This window comes from Bufo gargarizans, chromosome 2, assembly GCF_014858855.1.
Source record: "Bufo gargarizans isolate SCDJY-AF-19 chromosome 2, ASM1485885v1, whole genome shotgun sequence".
Classification (NCBI taxonomy): domain Eukaryota; kingdom Metazoa; phylum Chordata; class Amphibia; order Anura; family Bufonidae; genus Bufo; species Bufo gargarizans.
This window is the reverse complement of record NC_058081.1, coordinates 90877379-90890630: the sequence shown is the minus strand read 5'-3', so window position 1 is coordinate 90890630 and position 13252 is coordinate 90877379. Positions and strand designations below refer to the sequence as shown.

The window sequence follows — 13252 nt, the reverse complement described above, 5'->3', positions numbered from 1 at the left end:
TTCTCTCCCAATCACTTTGCAGAGCTAGGGGTAGAGCCAGTCCACACCTCCTACAAGGGCTAATCCTGGCTGAGCCATCCATACCAGGTTATACTGGGTGCATTACCTAACACGACAAAACTTTACATTATATAACAAAATAATCAATTTGCAGTTACTCCTGTGCTCTGGGCTACTGCACAGTTTCACAACAGCTGGAGTGCCTCAGGTCATTGACCCGTGAAGCTGCAGTCTTGCCACAGGTTGATGACCCTTGATGTAGGTGTTTTTATTGACATGGATGGAAGTTATTTTTATAGGGCTTGTCTCCGAGAGCTGAGAAAAATGAAGCACCCAAAAATGGCATATGAAAGAGAAATTTCTTGTAAATCATTTTGTTTACAATTTCACTCGAAGGATCCCTTCCCTATTTAGGAACTAGTGATCCTTCAGGATCATTTGTAAATAAAATAGTCCCCAGAGGCCATATACCTCTCTACATGATAGGGATGGGGAGTTCCCTCACTCAGGAACCCCCCTTTGCTGACCACAGAGAAGTGACCTAACACTTGACCTGGCTATGTATCCAATTTGGATAGGAACCATATACTACTTGCTGCAGATGAAAGTTCAACCAGCAACATTGTGCCGGACTAGATGTGTGTTTGAGTTTATCATATGATAGCACTTCACTATTTGCTGCTTATGTCACTGCCTCCTAGTGAATTAAGAAAACAGGTGCGAGAAGAGCTAATTAGGGTGGAGTGCCTCAAATGAAGCATTGTCATATGGCGACATACAGTAACTGTTTTTTGTGAGTATAATCTGAATTGTGCTTTGAGCCATTTTGCAGGAGATACTGCACCATCGTGAGCTGGTGTTTTATTGTTTAAGATGCATGGCACCGACATGACCTTATGCAAGCGGTGATCGACGGCAATAAGAAGTGGTGACTAACTACGTTGCAGAAAATCTTGAACAACAACACAAAATGCTACGTGTATATGATCCCGATTCATTTCCTGAGCTCTGAGATTCTCTATAGACTGACGTCACATTCTTTGGTCACATGGCCTAGTCGCAGCTCAGTCCAGGTCAAGGGAATGGGCCTGGGCTGCAATACCAAGCACAACCGCTATACAATGTTCAGGGCTGTGCTTGGGAGGTGGCCATAATGCTCAATGGAGCACTGCAGTCTCTTCGATAAGCTGATAGTCAGGGGTGAAGAGTGTTAGCCCTCCAAGGATCAGATATTGATGACATATGCTGTGGATAGTAGAACAGAACCCACATCACTTGCTGATACGATGCTAATGCAATCTTCTTTTATTTTATAGCAACATATCAGAAGGCGTTTCGGCCAGTCCAAAGTCTTTTACAACAGGCCGAAACACGCCCTGATACATTCGATTAAATAAAAGAAGACTGAATTAGCATCATGTAAGCGAGTGGCGAGGTTTCTGTTGTACTACGTAGGTTTGTACCTGCCCATGTGCATCGCATCTTCTTTGGGACCACAAGTGCTGACTACATACTATACTATCCTGAGGATAGGCTATCAATCTTAAACTCCAAGAAACCCCTTTAACTCAGGGTATATTATAATGAGTTTTATAAACCAGACAGGTCTATAAACAGAGTTATCAGATATTGATGGTTGCAGTGACATCCAGGCCCCACATGGGAGGATTCCGAAAGACCCATTTTCCTCATCAGAAGTATTATAAATACCATGTTGCATTTAGACGGGCCCTTAGCGTGTTAAATACACAATTGCAGAAAACTTTGGCTTTAGTTGTTTTTAGTGTCACATTAAAGTTTGCTACACCTGTACACATTCAGGAAAATTTTAATTTTTGATTAAATAAACAAAAAACATCCACCACAGATGAGTAAAAAAAATGATGTTTAATATCCAAGTTTTTTTTTTTTTAAATAACTAATATCCAGCCAATCACACAAAATTGCAATTAATTTAGAATACAAATAAATTAAGTTTTAAATATTACCTTCTCTTTCAGTGCAAGATATACATTAAAGTTACCATTTCTACAACGTGACCGGTCGCTTAGAGTACAAAAGAATCTTGGAAAATGTTTAGCATTGGTTGGTATTGAAGCTTCTGCAAAACACCACGTTTTTGGGTCATAGTAGTACATTATTAACCAGGATCAAGGCTCGTCAATGGATTTCAAATTACTAGCAAAAAAAAAAACATTTCAAACATGGCCTGTTCTGTAGACATTGTGGAGGCAGGTATTGTATCCATGAGAATGGGGCCTATGTTTTTTGTACTTTGAGTTTGATGCCTTTACCTTTGGAGACACTTTAGCTGGTATCTTAGGAAATTGCATGAGTGGTTGCTAATTTGTCCTATTCCTGTATCTAAATACCCTGGAAAAAAAAATCTGAACCTGAATATATGAAAATCTTCTGCTTTATTTCCAATCCATTAAAATCAATTAAAATAAAACACCCCTCTTACATATTTCGAACCATTTAGATAAGTGATGGTGAACCTTTTAGAGATCGAGTGTCCAAACTGCAACCCAAAAGCCACTTATTTATCACAAAGTGCCAACACAGCAATTTAACCTGAATACTACAGTCCACTGTAGTATATCTTCCATGTACTTTATCATTTAGCTATAATAGCCTGCCTATATACAATGCGCTGCCTGTGCTCTTCATAGTGCGCCCTGCGGTGATGTATGGTAGGTCTAAGTCTAAGGCATATTGGTACTATAGACTTTTTCCAGGCGCGGGTTCCCACAGAGAGGGCTCTGAGTGCCGCCTCTGGCACCCGTGCCATAGGTTCGCTACCACTGATTTAGGTTCTTGTTCACAGCATAAATGTTATAGTTGTGACCTCATAACCTAAAAACCTGTTGGACCTATCACATGAGACCTGGGTCAGTCCACAAGCATTACAAGAAACGTGGAATGGAATTACTTTATGTATAATCCATATATAGGTAAGTTAATAGACACAGAATGTCCACTGATTCTATATTATATCCTCCCTTCTACAAACAATGTAATGTATCTGGAGTGAACATTTACCGTAATTGCAAAACCTCATGGGTCTTTAGATGCTTTATTTTTCCAAGGGATTGAAAGGATGCAGAAGCTGGAAAGAGGATGTGATTGGAGGAAGCACATCCTAAATCGGGAGGTTATTACTTAAGTTACCTCTGACAACTACTTTGAAATCTAATTGTTTCTACTATATACACAGGTGATCGTTCATTCCATTGGGGAACCTGTTTCCCAAACATGAGATCCAGAAAGCCTCCCGATTCAGGACACACTTCTTCCAATCACCTCCTCTTTTCGGCTTCTGCATGTTTTCAATCTTGTGGAAAAAGAACGTGTCTAAAGAGGCACTGTGCTTTTCAATGATATCTCTGGCTGATCTAGCTACATGAAGCTGTTTGTAGGAGGGAGGATGTAATATAGATTCTGGGATATACTGTGTATGCATCGTACGTAATGTAATGCCACTCCATGTTTTCGTATGATGGTTGTGGATTGAACCAGGTTGGCACATAAAAGGTCCTACAGGTTTTTAACTTGTCGGGTTGCAATTATGAAGTTTATGCTGTTGGTTCGAAATGCGTGAGAGAAATTACACATATGACAATGGACTGTGTTTGTTTGCCTATTTTTATGGATTAACTATAAAGCCAAAGATTTTAAATATATTCAAGCACTGGACTTTTTATCTTGGTTTAATTATGGCTTTAGGCAGCAGCTTTCTGTGCACTGGTTATACGGGATGGCTTGGAAATATTCAGAATTGCAGTAAATAAAAAGGCAGAGTGGCTAGTATTGCCCCTTCTGTCTACCAGAACCCAGGGATATATCCCGTCAGCCTTGATAGTCTTTCCCACATATTTTTGTTTTAATTTCTCACAATTCTATATATATTATCTTAATAGATTCCAAAGATGAAGGCGTTACCCACTAGTTGAATACAAATACATGGATACAATACTTGCCTTCACTTTTAATGTAAATGCAAAGATTTATGGGAAAATTATTCTGATCATAGATTTTTACCCAGTTGTTGATTGACTGTTGTAGCGGTAAAGACTTGTCACTGAGAATAACTTTTAACCAGATCTTGTAAATTGTTGTAACCAATGATCATACCATAGATGCACCCATTATTGCTCTAAATACTTATTTCTTTGTCTAAATTCCTGTTGCATCTATGGCCAGTTTTACTGATGCCAGTAGTTGTCAATACTTCTCAGAAATTAATTAATTCCCTTTCCACAAAGGCCTGCCCCCAGCACCTGTAGGGAACAAATAGGGGTTCCTTCTCTGCCTATGTAAGCATAAATCAATATAAGCAATGCAGTAAAATCAGTAGAAAGCAGTACCAAATAGCAAATTATGGTAAATGATACCTAAAGGTCACTGGATGGTGCTATTCTCTGTTTGTATGAGTAGTAATTGTGTAGACGATGGAAAGGGGATGTACTTGTTTTAGTGTAATAAACAAAAAAGAAACTAAAAATTAACCTGCTTCAATAATATCTCACAAATGTCCTTACACTGAATGCCCAACCTGAATGCCCAGAGCTCCAATTCACCTGCATAGACATTGGGTTAAATGACACAATGTCACTCAACGACATGGTATTAAAAGGTGGACATTGGGGGTCATTTACAAAGTCTTTACGCCTGTTTTTAGGTGTATAAAAGTTGCAAATGATATTGTGCACAAAAGTTTTGGAACCTTTTATGTTTTATACCTCTTTTACCATTATTTTATTTATTTTTTTAGAAAAATGGGCAGAGCTTAGTGAAAGGGGGCAAGCCACCACAGCTCTGACACAATTAATATAATGTATGCCAGAACACTGGGGCAAATTACAACTGAAGTAGGTTTCAGTTTCTGGTGCAAGGACAGCAATAAAAGTTGTTACTTCTTGTGCTAGCATGCTTTTTACTAAGAGTAGCATGTGAAACACCAACCTTTAGTAAATAACAACTATTGATTTCAAACTGAGCTGGTAAGAATTTCTGTAGAACATGGGTTGTTAGTGACTTATTGGTCTGCCCTTTCTACAATACTTGGTTTAGTTTTGCTATGGGAAACTCCACTTGACCCATTGTACTTGGTACACAATGACTGCCCATTATACAATACCTTACCCTCCAAGGACTAAAACTTTGGCCTAAAAGAAACAACTAAAGTTGATGATGTTTATTTTTCTACCCAAAGGTTAGTGCAATTATAAGTCTATGGTAGCAAAGTTATATGTACAGAATGAAAGGTTCAGATTAAACCTAAATAGCATTGGGTTTAGGCTTCAACATTGTTTTATATTCTCCAAGTCAAATTCCAACTTTTTAACATAAGGTTTCTTTCCTTTCTTTCTTTTCTTGATTTATATGTAAATACTTAACACAACCAATATTATTCTATAGCATCCTCAATCCACAACTATCAATCTTATGATAGCTAATAATTTAGGCAGTCTTTCAGCTCTGTGATAGCATGTGGTGCTGACCTCTTGCCAGATTGTCTTGCTCTTCTCTTATGGTGGCCATACCATGTGAAATTTTTGGCCCTATGAGATGATCTTTGGAGAACCACTGAGAACTACTGATGATCTGAAGCACAGATTACTTCGCAAAAAAAGTTTGGTGACATAAACAACCTCCTTGAGATTAGGAAACCCTTTTACCTCCTTACTTACTACTTTTGAGAAGTCTTATTTACTTGCGGTGCCTATGAGACGAATGGCCTATGAATGGCCAACATATGTACTCTGAACATAATGACGTTACATATTAGCGTTGGAAAATTGCGAACAATTGTGGGACAGTTTATCACTAGGATTAGATGCTGTAATAAATAATGAATCTGATTTCTCAGATTTTACTGTAAATGTCCAACCTAAAATAAATAAATCTGAGTATGGAGGAGTGTTGTACTTGTAGATTAGGTGGATCCTTCCAGAAATCAACAAAACATGCAATATCAAATATTACTTTAAATGCATTTTCCTATTTGATATCTGTGACTGCTCTCATAGCCTTCCAGTATCTGATAAGGTGCACAAAGCTACTCTATAAAGGAAATTTATCATCTCTAGTTGATGTATGTGAAGGATGACAAGTGTTGTCAACTTTTTTGTACATAATTTAACTTTTCTAAAATAAGAAGTACTAAGTCCCAAGGTGCAACCACCTCATTTTTTCTCCAGGAGAAGAAGTGCTGCTCCTTCACTATTGACTGCAGATGGGAACCACATACATCCCACCCCACCACAATTTTGGTGAAAAAAATGATTTTGTGTTTTTCTATTTTTGTAGCTGTCAAGTTGTCAATTGAGATGGGTATAACAAGAAATAAAATTACATAACTAATGTGAGCAGATCCTTAAAGGGGTTCTCCAGGTATTAAGAAAATTAAAATACTTAAATATTACTTTATAATAAATATATTTCCAAATACCTTTCATTAGTTATAATGGCTCTTTTTGTCGGGGGAGAAATCATCAGGGGAAACAAAATGGCCGCCGTCCTATTTCGTACACACAGAACCTGTCCTAATCACACAGGAGGACAAGTTACTTCAAAACACTGAGGTAAAGAGCCTCATCCTCCTCTCTGCTCTCCTTGTCAGTGATTATGATCCTGAATACAGCTGATAAGATCTTTATCTGAATCTCGGGGGAATTTAGTTCAGAGAAGACATAAAGTACAGAGAGGACGGACAGGGGAGACTGTGGTGATATGAAGCTGTGGCAATGGAGACTGCATACAAGTGCTGCTGCTCATTATCCCCACCCTCCTCTCTGTGCTTCATGTCTCCTCATTATTTCCATTCCCACAGAGCAGAGAGGAGGATGAGGCAGCTCTTCAGCTCAGTGTTGTGAAGTAACTTGTCCTCCTGTGTGATAGAATAGGTTCTGTGTGTACTGGTAGGATGGCGACCATTTTATTTCTCCTAGTGATTGCTCCGTAGACAAAACTAGCCACTCTAACGAATGAAAGGTATTTGGGAATATATTTATTATAAAGTAATATTTAAGTATTTTCATTTTCTTAATTCCCAGAGAACCCCTTTACAGATTACCGATCAGCAGGATCAACGCTACTAAACCAGGCACACTGCCTGGTAGGATTGAGCCTCTTGATTAAAATGATATCTGTCTTGTTAAAATCAGCTGCAGCGTTCCCGAGGAAAAAAATACTTTTTTCTTTATGCAAATTAGGGCTTTAGTGCACCGGGAAGCTGAGAATCCGAGGTGCACTAAGGGGATAGGACCAGCCCCCAGTGCACTAAAGCCCTCATGCTCTAGGGGCCCAAAAAAAAAAAAAAGTTAGTTATTTTTTTCACAACAGAATTCCTTTGGAACAAGGTTATGTGAACTGACTGCTCAACACATGCTAAAACCTGCTTTACAGCAAATGATATGACTTATAGGCAGTCACATCATTTCATAGGAACCTCAGGTGAGAGCTAAGGAATGTAGACCATGTCAGAGTGATGCCATGCACAGCTGTTTCATACGACTCCAGACATGAGACTGTGAGATCGAAACCCTCATCTCCTAATGACTCATCAGTGTCTACAGTGGAAGCCAATAATTAAGACACCATCCATGTTAATTCTTCCTGCCATGCATGATAAAAATTTAAAAAAGTACGCAATGAAACAATACAAGAACTGAAGATGAGAGGAGGGTCCATTGGATTAATGCCCACAATCCAAGCCATTCAGTGTGCTGCATTGATGACCAATGAATAATCTGTACTACTTGTAACTCATGAATGGATATGCTGAAAAAAAACATTCCAATTGGTCATTGAATATCAGTTCAAATGGACTTTTTTGGACAAAGAGAAGTCTTTTATCTGACTAAAATAGACCAAGAAAAATACCAAAGTTTGGGTGTTCCTGTAAGTCTTCTTTTGAGTCTTACTAGACCAAAGAAAACAGATTAAAAAAGATTAATACTAATGCACTGTATAGGTAATTTGCATATTAAATATACAAAAATAACTTTCTTCTCCTCAAGTTTAAATGTGTCAACATAACTCAAAATTATTTTCTATTCCCGTGGATATCACCAAGCTGTCCCTAGATATACATCTATGAATATACTGAAATGCCAGCAGCATGGTATATGAGAATGGTCCGTTAGAAGCAACACTTTTCAGAGTGTCCAAAATAATAAATCGTACCAATGTCCTACCAACAGAAGGGCCCCAAACTCATTGACTTACACAGTGAAGACCCATCTGGCAGTATTAGAATTAAAACATTAGTCTGGCCCATAGTAGATGGATTTGTAACAAAACAGGTTTCACACTTGTAGTGTCAGTCTTTCCTATTCTGGACACACACCCGTAGAGTACTTGGAATCCAAATATATCTCAGTTTCCAGTGTGAAGTGTTGTCCTTCTCCATTCCCCCTGCTTCACATTATGCCAGAAACATTGGGTACAGTCCCCACGTCTTTAGGAAGGATCATGGACCCCAGCCATGTGCTCCGTTAAGAATATTTGTCCAAGCTGTAGTCTGAAATTTGATTTGAGCAGGATGGAAAGTTGCTCCATAGTTGGGGAATGCCCTTGTTTTCTTCAGATCCTTCTCAGACCACTGTAAAGAGACAATTTGCGAATAAGAAGTCTTCATACAAATAAACAAAGCTTAGAGAACTAATTACAATGTACAGATATATGCATGTACAGTAGAGATTTTTCTAATGATCTTTTATACCTAATGTATGACATAAGGTCATCTTTTACATCTAGAGGAAAGGTTTCATCATCAACATAGACAGGATTCTTTACGGTGAGAATAGTAAGATTATAGATCTCTCCGCCACAAGATGTTGTGATAGTTGAATCGTAGAACAAATTCATATGGACCCTGAAAACCTTTATTGAAAGGTTCTATATGGGCTGTTTATCCAGAGAGTTATTCTGTCATATTTGGCTTCAGAAAGTATTTTTCTCCTAATACGGGGCATTGGTGACAAGACAACCTCATAGAGGTTTTGACTTCTTTTGGATTAAAACACATTAGGTTTATAAATTGACCTTAATGGGGCCTGTGTCTTTTTTTCTCATCAACTACGTAACTAATCCTATGTCAGACGACAATCTCAGAAAGCAGATTGACAGGATAACTAACACTATAGTATTTGTTTTTAGAGGGTGCAGAATCAAAGTTATCCATATGTTACACTATAAAATGCTTACCATGGATGATACTGCAGCTTATGCATGACCGTCATTCTGCCTCCACTAGAACCAAACACTATAGTAGCTTCCTGTGTAAATAGCAAACTTAAAGCCTGTATCACACTGCCCAGCTGCTGCCAAGGCCAATAATATAATGGGTTGCATCAAAAGAGGTTTAGATGCCCGTGATGAGAACATAGTCCTACCACTTTACAAATCGCTAGTCAGACCACACATGGAGTACTGTGTACAGTTCTGGGCTCCTGTGAACAAGGCAGACATAGCAGAGCTGGAGAGGATTCAGAGGAGGGCAACTAAAGTAATAACTGGAATGGGTAGACTACAGTACCCGGAAATGTATCAAAATTAGGGTTATTCACTATAGAAAAAAAGACAACTAAGGGGAGATCTAATTACTATGTATAAATATATCAGGGGTCAGTACAGAGATCTCTCCCATCATCTATTTATCCCCAGGACTGTGACTGTGACGAGGGGACATCCTCTGCGTCTGGAGGAAAGAAGGTTTGTACACAAGCATGCGCAGCAGCTCCCATCCACATTGTATCTGCAGCAGTGGTACCTTGTAAGTGCCTTGTAGAAACTATGTCTCCATCATAAATGCCATTTGCTTAAGCAAAACAACTCCTTTAATGATTGATGTGCACAGTTTACTGCTTGTGTGAAATTTCATTAAGACATTTAGTGAGACAAAATCAAATAAACAATCCAGGGGGCATACAATCTTCACCTGACCCGTTTCTTCTACATAAGGAAGGAAAGCTTCTTGAGCCTGTTTCTTAAACAAGAGTCAAGTGCATTACTTGATAGCACTTCAGTAGATGATGCCTCATGATCTGCTTACTTTGTGAAACCATCATCAAATGTAGACTTAGTGCATAAAATATATATAACTGATGACTAATTTTTATGTAAAGTGCAAACAGGATGTTCTATAAGATGAAGCCTGGAAATCAGGGAGGTTTTAGGTTTTACAGGTTGAAAAGGGCAACTCAGACTATAAATCTGTGGCCTCCTGCCAGATGCAATTTAAAATCAGTGAACAGCGGCGCTGAAAGGTTACAGTATCCACAGTGTTGTTACGTTTAACCGTCGACGTGAAGACAACATAGCCATTGTGCAGCTGGGCAAGCTGGGGACGTGCACAGAGTCACTTTGTCTCCTATGGAAACATGTGGAGAGATGGAAAGCCTCCTCACCCGCATGAGGTTCTGCTGTAAACTCAATATAGGACTTGAGTAGGTTTCATATGTTTCTCAATACTTGACATCAGCTAAGTCATACCTGTTGTTTTCCAGTGCTTAATGTATGGCTAAATAGAAGATTATTAACTGGTTCTCAGACCTGCCACCATGAAAGGCTCCTGAGTCAGAAGCACATAAAAGGAATTTTAAAAGTTGTTCCTAAAATACTTAGGTAAGTACTATAATCTATACGACCATGCAGTTGTATCCTTCCAGTCTCTAAATGGTTGCAGGAAACCACAAAATCTGTTTAACAAGACGTTTATCTCAATCTTCTCAATTATCAGTCCCTCCCTAAGGCTGGATATAAACGTAACATTACATAATTAAATGGGTGATCTATGAGTAGAAAAACATGGCTGCTGTCTTCCAATAACAGCATCACACCTGGTGGTATGTAGTATTACAATCATTTCTGTGGAACCAAATGGCAACACGAGACTCAACCCACTGACAGGTGAGGCAAATGGCAGTCATGTTTTCTAATCCTGGACAACCCATTTATTGTTACCCCCTGTGATTCAAGTCTAAAATATTAGCACATTTTCTTTTGGCAAGCTTATTAATGTTTGTTAGTAGGGCAATATTTAACAGAAAGTGCATTTTCATGGTTCAGAAATGAAGATCTTGAGGTCACCAACCTTTTGTACGTCAAATAATATGACCAATTGATATGGCTCTTGTCTTAGTCTTACGTGCCAGTGATCTGGTTTTATTCCTAGTCCCAAATTCTAGTAATGTTATACCTTCCACGTGTTTTGCAGCAGAAATGCACAATAGTATCTGGCGCTGCCAATAGCTGGCCAGCCACATGTAGGGGCCTGAGAGTTACAGCAAATGTGTCTCCAGACTAAACCATTGGCTAGAAAACACTGCTGTAAATGCAACATTTATCTGCTCATTATTGGACATGTATTTGAACTATTAGAACATTGGTGTCTACATTTGGATAGTTGAGTCTGAGTGCTACGTAATGCTTATGGACTGAGGCCAGAGATAACACTTACGTACATAGTCCGTTTACACTCATTTCCTAAGCAGGTGTGATGTCCATTTAGTTAATCCCCTTGTAATTAATGCTCACTCATCTTGGGTGTCAAGCTATTAATGCAATGACATCAGATTTGTAATTTGTACTCTAACACCTATGACATTAGTTTAGTTAAGAAGCCACCTTAGCCTAACGTTATTCTTACAACATAGTCACCTGTCTCTGACTTGCAGCAGGGCGCTCCTCCCTTGAAGAGTCCATCTGGCTTCTCCTTCCGACACAAAACTGACCGACACCACTCACGGTGCTTTTTCCAGCTGCAACAACTGTAACACAAAAGAGCATTCTAAGTGTATGGAAGGATGATTTTTTTTTTCTGCATGGCCCTTAAATGTAAAAATTTTATTTTTGTTGCATTTGATCTTGGGTCAACATCTGTATGTCTGTATGCACAGTATACTCTGTTAGAGTGAGATAGGTTGGGACCTTCAATGGTCTATAATGGATTGAACACCAAAATATATATTGTCTTTCATAGGCCAAATTTAAAAAATATTTTAGGATCAGTGGTGGGTTGAATAGACGTCTGCAATGAGAACATAACAAGTATTGAACCTAGTTAATGTCCAAAATGTTAATGTATAATTAATCCACCTGAGAATAAATCTGACAACTTTAGCATATCCAGTTGCAAGAAAAAGTATGTGAATCCTTTGGAATGATATGGATTTCTGCACAAATTGGTCATAAAATGTGATCTGATCTTCATCTAAGTCACAACAATAGACAATCACAGTCTGCTTAAACTAATAACACACAAAGAATTAAATGTTACCATGTTTTTATTGAACACACCATGTAAACATTCACAGTGCAGGTGGAAAAAGTATGTGAACCCTTGGATTTAATAACTGGTTGAACCTCCTTTGGCAGCAATAACTTCAACCAAATGTTTCCTTTAGTTGCAGATCAGATGTGCACAACGGTCAGGAGTAATTCTTGACCATTCCCCTTAACAGAACTGTTTCAGTTCAGCAATATTCTTGGGATGTCTGGTGTGAATCGCTTTCTTGAGGTCATGCCACAGCATCTCGGGTTGAGGTCAGGACTCTGACTGGGCCACTCCAGAAGGCGTATTTTCTTCTGTTTAAGCCATTCTGTTGTTGATTTACTTCTATGCTTTGGGTCGTTGTCCTGTTGCAACACCCATCTTCTGTTGAGCTTCAGCTTATGGACAGATGGCCTTAAGTTCTCCTGCAAAATGTCTTGCTAAACTTGGGAATTCATTTTTCCTTTGATGATAACAATCCGTCCAGGCCCTGACACGGCAAAGCAGCCCCAAACCATGATGCCCCCACCACCTTACTTCACAGTTGGGATGAGGTTTTGATGTTGGTGTGCTGTGCCTCTTTTTCTCCACACATAGTGTTGTGTGTTTCTTCCAAACAACTCAACTTTGGTTTCATTTGTCCACAGAATATCTTGCCAGTATTGCTGTGGAACATCTAGGTGCTCTTGTGCAAACTGTAAACGTGCAGCACAAGAGTGGTTTCCTCCCATGAAATCCATTTTTGTTTAGTGTTTTACATATCGCAGATTCGTTAACAGGGATGTTAGCATATGCCAGAGACTTTTTTAAGTCTTTAGCTGACACTCTGGGATTCTTTTTCACCTCATGGAGCAGTCTGCGTTGTGCTCTTGCAGTCATCTTTACAGGATGGCCACTCCTAGGAAGAGTAGCAGCAGTGCTGAACTTTCTCCATTTATAGACAATTTGTCTTACCGTGGACTAATCAACAGC

At 38.9% G+C, this 13252-nt stretch overlaps 1 protein-coding gene across 1 annotated transcript in view; it reads right to left on the bottom strand.

Moving 5' to 3' along the window:
• Nucleotides 1-7025: 7025 nt before the first annotated feature.
• The window catches only part of TGFA (transforming growth factor alpha), a 69950-nt gene continuing 63723 nt past the window's right edge, over nucleotides 7026-13252 (bottom strand). The window contains exons 5-6 of the mRNA XM_044283117.1: nucleotides 11668-11777; nucleotides 7026-8608 (exon numbers count right to left, since the gene is read on the bottom strand). Of these exons, the coding sequence (XP_044139052.1) occupies nucleotides 8601-8608; nucleotides 11668-11777 (118 nt within the window). The 3' untranslated portion in view covers nucleotides 7026-8600. The remainder of the gene's footprint in view (nucleotides 8609-11667; nucleotides 11778-13252) is intronic.